This window comes from Clupea harengus, chromosome 24 (assembly GCF_900700415.2).
Source record: "Clupea harengus chromosome 24, Ch_v2.0.2, whole genome shotgun sequence".
Classification (NCBI taxonomy): domain Eukaryota; kingdom Metazoa; phylum Chordata; class Actinopteri; order Clupeiformes; family Clupeidae; genus Clupea; species Clupea harengus.
The window spans coordinates 18,886,276-18,896,086 of record NC_045175.1 but is presented as its reverse complement, the minus strand read 5'-3'; the positions used below and the strand labels follow the sequence as shown (position 1 = coordinate 18,896,086).

The window sequence follows — 9,811 nt, the reverse complement described above, 5'->3', positions numbered from 1 at the left end:
ACTTAACCAAGGATCAGTTCAAACCATTTCAGAATGACCTACCGCCAAATGACCTATTGAAGTTGGGACAAGGGTTGTTGGGTTGATGGTTGATGAACTTAGCTTAGTATTTGCTCTGTAAGATCACCACGGCCATGAAAACCTACTGTCTGTCCTCGTGTCGTCGTAGAGGACCCCCTCGCAGTGCATTTCAATGGTCAGGAGGTTGGGTTGGAGAGTTGGAGGGGTCGGGTCATTTGTATCATTTCATTTTGAAACTGTCCACCAGTGTTCAGTAGACATTTTGAAAACTCTCCACCAGTGTTCAGTAGACATTTTCTTCTCGGCCTGTGGGATCTGTTTTCTGGTACCTCAGTATTCGTCAGTGTCTACACCTTGGGTCGTCACCCTCATGTCTTAGTCCTGCGTGTCCCACAATCCCACATTCCCCTTCCCAGACCTCTCTCCTCCATTTTATATTTGGTGTTTTTCCGACATGTCTTCTTTTGAAAAGCAGCTCCTGTTGTTTTTGTTTAAGTGCCTCTTAAGTGTATCTCTGTTTTAGAATTACACTCACGACTTGGTGAGGGGGGGAGGGGGGGGGTCAACGAAAGCAATGCCTTTAAAATGATGAAAAATGAAATAAATTGGATGAAATTGTTGACATGAAATGAATAAAAGGGATCGTCATTGGCAAATGCTGTGGGTTTGTTCATTGTCCTGTGTCTCCAAGCACAATGTGTGTATGTTTTAGTAATCATTTACTAGAAAAGGAGATTATACAGGTTATAATTGATCTAAAATGAATGAGCATATGTATTTTATATGTAAATTTCATTTCACAAACTCCTTAGTTTCTTCCTAATCTGTCCATCTGGACAATTCTTACATATACATTGGTGGGTAGACAGACAGAAAATAAAAATAAAATGTAATACAATTTCCAGTCTGTGGAGTGAGGCATGCCTGCTCAAGTATGTGTGTGCTTCCTGACAATGGCGTATGGAGTATGCCTGCTTAAGTATGTATGCTTTTGTAACAATGGTCTCTGGAGTATGCTTGTGCAAGTATGTGTATGCTTGCTTAAGAGTGATTGATGGAGTATGGTGGCTTAAGTATGTGTATGCTTGCTTAGCAGTGATTGATGGAGTATGGTGGCTTAAGTATGTGTAGGCTTGCTTAAGAGTGATTGGTTGAGTATGGAGGCTTAAGTATGTGTAGGTTTGCTTAGCAGTAGCTGAGTGTATTGTAGGTGGCCGTGTAACTGCTGTGTTACTAACCCTGTTCGCTGTGCCGTCTCCTAACTGCTCTGTCCCCTAGGAGGCCGCCTCCTCATGTTCCCGCACGACCCAGCCACTGGTGACCATGGCAACTGTCGTCAAGGTAACCTTAGAGGTACCAAAATCCTTTCACTGGTCCAGCCGTAAAACTGTAACCACCTGCACTCACCTGAGACTGCCAAATTTCACCTGTATGAGTCCACGCAGCGCACCCTGAAGTCCAAGTTGTTACTTGCTATGGTGTCTACATACCGTAAGTTTGTAATTTCTGTAAGTAAGTACGTGAATTCGAACAAAGGAATTGGGAAAACGGAAAAGGGGAAAGAGGTTGAGACTGGAATGAGATGACACACAGCTACTGTGCAAAGACAACACGGGGCCACAGTGACAGCAAAGTGTGAGAGTGTGAGAGAGAGAGAGAGAGAGAGTGAGAATCAGTGAGTGAGTCAGGAGCAATAAATGCAGTCTGTTCCCAATCAGCCCACACAGTTGTGTTTGAGTGCAGTCAACGGCAATACATGTAATTTGTCTCTTTAAATGTGGTATGCTGCAGTTTGAAAGGGTAGTGGTTGTTCTAAGCCAAATCCTCCCTATAAGGCTGTTCATGTCAGTGGGTTAGCCATGGGGCAGCCATGGGGCTGCAGGGGTGAATAGACCATGATAAACACCCATAATCTGAGGAGCTCCAATCCTGTACCGTTCCAACTGAGAAAGGTGTGTGAATGTGGGCAACTATTCAACATGGAGATATACACACTTAAGGGGAAAAGAGGATTTAGTAACCTGGCAAATTTCACAGTGTGGGTTTTGCCACTGAAAAGACTCTTTCCAGAATGTTTACTTTCAGCCAGTAAAGACAGTTTTGGGATTCCATTATTACATCACCAAATGGAACCTTCAGGTTACAACATTCTAATCACATATTGTGACAAGTCGCACTCCTTAAGCAGAGCCATGTAGGTCCCATTGGTTCATTGTTACATCATTAAATGGAACCCCCGGTTAACAAACATTCTTGTCACATATTTGTGATCTCTTCAAGTGTAAAACCTTGGGCTAATTGTTTTTTGGAACTTTACCAATGGTTCCAAATCATTTCCCCACTCATTCAACATTTAGTCACATTTTGTCTGACCTGAGAAATGATACATTTATAGACAATACCTCAGACTACCTCGGGTGTCATCCTCTATTTATGGTGGCCTACTTCGGTGTGACATGCTAGGATGTACCTCATGGGTTTCAGGTCTTTTGCTTACATAAGTGTTTCTGAATAATTCATATTGTGAGAGTCTGTAAATAAAATATGTAAATATGTGCATTTGAACATGTGATGGGTTTTAGGAAAAATATGTAATACACCTTTGTGATTTTTGAATTTTTATTATAGTCACCTATAGTCACGTACATGCCTATTGTTACACACTTGTGATTGTGACCTGGCTTGGACTGTATGATGCTTGAACTGGCCATCACTGAGTTTGTTCATGTACTTTGCACTTAATAATAATAATAATAAACTTTATTTATATAGCACCTTTCATGCAAAAGAATGCAGCTCAAAGTGCTTTAAACTTTGTCATTTGCTTTGTCAACACTTGTCATTCATCCTGCATTTCCTAGCTTTTACAAACACAAAGGGCCTAGTAATTATATAAGCTGTTTTGGTTTGTTACTGGTGGGTATTTTATGCTGTCCACATAAATTGTACAGCACTGCACACCAGAAATCAAATCGAGGTGAGATCGGTCACTGAATTACACGAACACTGCCCAGTGTTAACTGACAAGAAATATAAATCCACACCTAAGTGTGTTCTTATGGGCTGTGAATACTCTGGCACAGAGGCCTTTGCCCCTGTCTTTTCAAAATCATCAATAATAAAAGGTATTACTTGCTTTGTTTATTCTTTTGTGTGTGTGTGTTTTTTCTCCATATGAAACCTTATCCAGACTATGCAAACGTGGACGTGATAATTCTACAACGGTGATCCATTTCTCTTGCGACACATTTTGAGGTGCAGAATGTTGGCTTTATGTCCACGTACTGGAAAGCCATGTCGACATGCTGTCTGTACTTTTTTTACAGTAATTGTTCAGCTTGACAGATGCACGTTCAACCTAGACTGCAACTACTTCACCCTGACACCTACTGTAAATGGCCAGTAGAGGGCATCAAACACCACGACTACGACAGGACTACGGGGAAGACCGAGGAGGAACGATGTTAGCCTACAGGTTTGTCTATGTGTAGAAATAGAGGACAAAGGCATGAAGATAATAGATCAGGCAAGATACATATACTGATAAATATCCCTTCTGAATTAATCCTTTAAAATCCTAAAAAAAAAAAAAAATGACCGAGCCCATGTGTTCAGGGCCCTTTGGGTTATCGATGACTTGTCTGGATCATGTGGAAAAACACCAAGCATGGATGTTGCATGGTTTCAAGTCCAGAATATTGCAGCTATTTTTATGCTGACGACTGTTTGACCGACACCGTGCATATAGTCAGTCTGTCTGCCCAACCTCTTCCTGTTTCTGCGGCCGTCTCTCACCACACAGGAAATACTGCTCATGAGACGGACGTGCTCTTCAGTGACAGAGACGCACTCCATCCAAGATGAACTAATTCATCTTTTGTCCACTCTTTAGCGAAACAAAGTCAGTCAGAACAGAATAAAAAGACCCACCTCTGAACTTCTTTCTCATTATGTTCAAATGATTACACAATAGTACAAATGCCCAGATGTCATGCTCAGGAAAATTTGTCTTTACATAGGACGGGATAAACTACACTCAAGAACTGCTGTCTCTTCTGTCAAAAAAAAAAAAAAAAACTACAATTCCCACATCTAGTGCTCTGAAAAGTCTAAAAGAACCTGCTTTGCCACTAAACACTGAATGCAGCCCTGTGGGTCACTGTGACTTTCTCTTCTGTCAAAAACAAAAAACTACAATTCCCACATTTCAAACACGTGAAGTTTAAATCAAGCAATTACAAGCCAGCCGAAAGGCAAATAAGAATGTCTTGGGTACATTTAATTTTGTTTATTTTTTGTAAAAAGTAAACTCTTAAAAAAATCCATCTGTATCATCATATTCATGTGTGTGATACGTTCATATACACACACATACATATTTGTTTTATATTTATTTATGCATTTCACACTGATACTCATCTCCCTTTTGTCAATATTAACACAATCATAAAAACACACACTTTACAAGAAAAGCACTTTAAAACGTGAATTTATGTAAACATCACCATTGCTCTGTTCCACACGAGGAAGGCAAGGCAGGATCTGATGACGTGTCTGAAACTCTGATCACATGATGCTGTCAAGAGCAACCCAGCCATTAACTTCCTGTCCCCTGCAGCCTGTTGCAGGCAAGTAGAAAAGTGGTGGCAATGGTGATTAAGAAACAAGTACCGAATGAAGTCCTGAAGTCCGTGAGAGAAAAACTAAATTTGTCCGGGAAAACAAATAATGCCCCCCTCCCCTAAATCTCGCAAAATTTGGAACCATGATTGATCGATTAAAGCCGAAATATTACATGAAATATCAACGCCCCCCCCCCCCCCACACACACACACACACACACAAATTCCATCCCTCATGGAGGATTGCCTTAAAACAACAACAACAACAAAAACACACAAAGAGCTGCGTAGCTGTTTAAAAGCACGATGACTAGTGAGGCAAAAGGCCACGTACAGAAGGAACACAACAGCAGGAGGATTCACTGGCCTTTAGCCAACATGGCGGCGCTCAGGCCAAAGCCTCGTGCTTACAGTGGCCTTGCTACTCAATACAGCAAGACTACAGAGGAAATAAAGGCACTGCATTGAACCAACCTAATCATTCCATATTCACACTTCAGAAACACATTACCACTCCTGATTTCTATTTCTCTCTCTCTCTCACTCTCTCTCTCTCTCTCTCTCTCTCCCTCCATCTCACAGACACACTCTATATCTTTATCAACCCTTTATCGCCCACTCTGTTTGTTTGTCTCTCTCTTCTCTTCTTTTCTCTCTCTCTCTTTTCTTACTCTCTCATTTTCTCTTCTCTCTCTCTGTCCATCCTCTGTGATTGGCTGAGGTGATTGTGAGAGGGCAACTGATTGATTCTTCTCTCGTCACTACTCAAATAGACGGGCAGCAAAACTGGCACAGGTAGTCCTCTGGCAAATTGTTGGGGTGACAAAAAAGAAAGGGAGAGAGAGAGAAAGAGAGAGAGAGAAAGAGAGCACCAGTAAAAGGGGCCGAGTCAGAAACAGAAACAGAGAGCACAATGTTTCCCTCTCAGACAAGGAGGCATCAGGCCATGTGACATAGCAATGGCACTTAAAAAAAAAAAAAAAAGCGTGAGAATTAAAGAGAGAGTGAATAAAAGTAACTGGCGGGGGGACAGCCTGAGGGCACAGGAATGAGGGAGGGAGAGAGGAAGAGAAAGAGGGAAAAGACTGATCTCTTTCTATATTGAGAGGACAGAGAGGGAGAAGAAGGGAGGGCGGGACAAAGAGAGAGGAGAGAAAGTAGAGAAGAAAGAAAGAAAGAAAGAAGGGAAAGACTGATTGTTGAAATCAAACTAAATGGCCCTTCTGCTCCTCTACGTGCACACCCTCCTCTTGTCTTGGAAGAGGCGCCGGACGGTGTAGACCTGCATGAGCGCCACGCTGAGCATGACCACCAGGCTGACGCAGGACCAGAAGGACACGCGCCACAAGTTGTCCTCCAGCAGGTAGCGGTCCCGGGCCTCGTGGGCCCGCAGCGCCGTCTGCATCTGACGACTCCGCTCCAGACGCCGGTGAACAGAGTCCATAGACTCCTGAGAGGGGGGGGGGGGGGGGGAGAGGGAGGAGAGAGAGAGAGAGAGAGGGAGGGAGGAGGGAGAGAAAAAGAGGGAGAGAGAGAGGGGGACGGAGAGAGGGAGGGAGGGAGGGAGAGAGAGAAAATACAGTGATGCTTCATGCTGAATGGAGAACAGGACTGATTTACTCTTTATATATATATTATTTATGTGTTTATGAAGATCCAATCTAACACTGTTGAATGCATTGGCAAGGCAAGCTGTGTCTCGTCATGCCAGTACAAGCTACTTGAACCGAACCGAACTGAACTGAACTGAACTGAACTGAACTGAACTGACATGACTGACATGAGTGCCTCAAAAGAGCAACACATTGACAAGTGCACTGCTGTAAGGATGAAGGCCTTCTGGTTGGTGAGCGGTGTGGGAGGGGGGCGGAGCACTCACCCTGATATCCTCCAGCTTGTACTCTAATAGGCTCTCAGGCTCCCCGAGGCCCGCCCACTCGTCGTCCCCGCCCTCGTCCGCGGCCGGCACCTCCAGGATGACCTCGAAGAAGATCATCTTCTCCGAGAAGCGGCTGAAGCTGTTGTCAAAGCAGATCTGGTAGTCTCCTTCCTCAGTGGGCTCCACACTAAACATTAGAGGAGGAGGGAGAGGGAGGAGGAGGAGGAAGAAGAAGAAGAAGAAGAAGAAGAAGATGGAAAAAGAAGAAAAAAGAAGAAGAAGATAATGCAAAAAGAAAAAGAAGAAGAAGAAGAAGAAGAAGGAAGAGGGGTATGAGCAACAGAGAAGGAAGACAGAAATGGATGAGGAAACAAGAAAACAATTGTGTCACCAGTCTATTAGAAATGTGTCTTTCCACATACTGTCTAATGCTGGGAAGCGGCCTGCTGTTAAGTCACTGCCATATATAACATTATATGTATGTTTTTAATATATATATATATATACATTATACTGTTATATATGGCAGTGGCTGAACAGCAGGTCGCTTCCCAGCATTTATATATATAAAACAACAGCTGGCAAAAGTGGCCAGTCAGAAATGGGGGGAGATGGTGAAGGCGGGACTGAGTGGATGGTCAGGAGTGGAAATTAACCAATGAGGGACATCCATCCTGGGCACCTAGGGACTATCCGGCCAATAGGAGTTAGGGATGGAGGGCTCACAGAGGCAGGTGTGGAGGTACTCACGTGTGGACGCCGTCAGAGCGCCGGAACTCTGAGATCAGCTGGTAGCCGTGCGGAGAGAGGATGGTGAAGTCCACATCCATGCCTGCGCCTGCAATGATCTAATCAACACACACACACGCGCACACACACACACACACACACACACACACACACACACACACACACACACACACACACACACACGCACACACACACGCACACGCACACGCACACGCACACACACACACACACACGCAAATGACTTGAGTATGAGTATTTGCATATACTTCTCCCTAAACAGTAAAACAACACCAAACACATAAAGTTGATGCATATAAATATTCAAACACACCTGAACGATGACAACAGCAACGAACACAATCACAAACCCTGCCCACCCTCATAAGACATACTATACTTGGCTTACATCCTTTATGCACATATTACACATCTACATCATTTATACAAGTAGTATGAGTGATTATCGCCTCAAGACGCACACTCCTACCTGCCAGTGTTATGGACTGGTGTTTTTTTTTTTTTTTAAAGCGAAACTGTAATACTGACTCTTTAGAGGTGGACTTGTCCCTCAACACTCTGACATATGGCGCGCGCACTCACTATCGAACAGATCTGCTGCAGGACATCCGTCACTGGCTCATCAGAGCGTGAAGTCAAGGCCACTCAACTGGTAGTTGCAACTACTCAGTCACAACTGCTGCTGCTGTACTGATAAGATAAGATCACTTTGCAAAATGCCTCACCACTATATACTAACTTAACCTTAACCAACAGAGAGAGAAAGAGACAGAGAGAGAGAGAGAGAGAGAGAGAGAGAGAGAGAGAAGGGGGGCCAACCTCCTTGTTCAACATCATTGCCTAGGTATTAGGATGAACAGCAGGATGTTAATCATAACCAACTGACCAGCACTTTAAGCAAGCTATTACTTAAGTCACGCGTGTACTAGGCAAACAGGAACACACCCATACAGCAAACACAAAATACGGCTAACGTTTCATTAGCAGGAAACGGCGAGTTACACCAATGCAGGCTAAATGCAAGCCATGCGCATGACACTGACAGGTCTTGCGGTTCACAAGCTTCAATCTTCGGCAGAACAACTGGTCTTGGACAGCTTTTAAATGTTAGCTAACTGTTCCTTGACATATTACAAACTCCCCGAGAGATTGCTTATCTAACTCGGCAAAGCATCCACTAATACCCACATGAATGCAAGTGCTAATATCAGAGCTAAATAAAGAGCTAGAGACAATCTACCCAATTACGCTATGACATAAAAGTGCCACGTTAACTACCTAATATTACTGGCTAGCTAGCAACTTAGCAATGACTGTACGCTTTAATGTCTGTAAGAATGATTGCCCGCTAACATAACTAACAGTTAGCTAAACAGCTAGCTCACAACCTAGAAGTCAGAAGAGCTAACGTTAAATCAAACATCCATCAAGCTGTTACGTTACGTAGGACCTTGGACAAGATAGCAATCAGCTAACTAAGTCAATAACTTTATTCGATGCAGAGGTGATTTTGTCGTTATCAATCAATTACAGAGGTTACGTTAGCTGGAACATGTATCGTACTCATAAAACAAAGCATCTTAGCACACTGGTGAAAAAAAAAGGTTAACTTTAAGCTTTAAACAGATTTGAACTTACCTGGTATTCAACTTCCATAGAGCCATTTTTCGTTGCGGTTTGGAAGAAGCATTCTGTTCTTCCTGCTGGCAGCAGAAATGTAAACTCACTATCAAGGTTCGGGCTGAAACCGAGGACCGTTTTCGTGAAAAACGCAATAACTACAGAGATAATGAGACAATTAGGTGATAGCCTAAAGCCACCCCCTTGATGGGAATTCATAACGAAAAGTTTCGGCTGTATTGTAGTTGGCTGTTGTCAAAGGTTATGCGACATTGTGCTAGCCAGATACCCAGCTAATACTCAGCAGCATCGCAATGTCCTAGCCTACCGTAACTTTTTATTACCACCCGATTGGTTAGAGGAGCTCTCCTCTCTAACGGGAAATCAACCAATCAAAATATACCGAGTGTCCGTCCTTCATCCAATGGTTGAAAGCCGCAGTGAAGCAACTTCTATAGTTGCTTTATAAACACAGCTTGTAATAAGCTGTTTATAATGTTCTTTATAAGGGATGAGGGTGTACTCTTGAGTCGACAAATAGGTCAGACCCGTGCTTAATATAGGTGCATGCATTTTTTTATCTCTGTATGTTACATTCAAATTACAACACAGTGATTGCTGGTTCGTGTAAGTGCACGTATACTTTTGTGGGAGGCAAATAGAATAAGCTATATCCGATAGGCCTATTTGTTAATGAACTGTAGGCTACACCAAAGGAACATTTTAGCCTTTAGCAGTTTTTTTCATTCAATTTCAATAAATGTAATTAAATGAATTGAAGTGGACTTGTACAGGCTTAGATAAAACAACATATGGTGCAAGAATGAGCCTATAAGAGGTAAAAAAAAAAATGAACCGCTTGGCATGAAATGCTGGCATGTCTGCTAATGACATCCCATTT

At 43.0% G+C, this 9,811-nt stretch overlaps 2 protein-coding genes across 5 annotated transcripts in view; one reads left to right on the top strand and one right to left on the bottom strand.

Moving 5' to 3' along the window:
• Nucleotides 1-677, top strand: part of LOC105903480 (dynamin-2-like) — a 32,836-nt gene extending 32,159 nt beyond the window's left edge. For all 4 annotated transcript variants that reach the window (XM_031562675.2, XM_031562674.2, XM_031562676.2 and 1 more), the window contains exon 20: nt 1-677. This exon is cut by the window's left edge. The gene's annotated coding sequence lies outside the window, so the exon portion shown is untranslated.
• Nucleotides 678-2,810: 2,133 nt separating this feature from the next.
• Nucleotides 2,811-9,238, bottom strand: tmed1b (transmembrane p24 trafficking protein 1b). The gene is made up of 4 exons (XM_012831242.3): nt 8,929-9,238; nt 7,273-7,370; nt 6,523-6,709; nt 2,811-6,093 (listed from the first exon to the last, which is right to left on the bottom strand). Exons 1-4 carry the CDS (start codon nt 9,127-9,129, stop codon nt 5,875-5,877), a joined length of 705 nt encoding a protein of 234 aa, XP_012686696.2. The 5' UTR covers nt 9,130-9,238; the 3' UTR covers nt 2,811-5,874.
• Between the last annotated feature and the right edge of the window lie 573 nt (nt 9,239-9,811).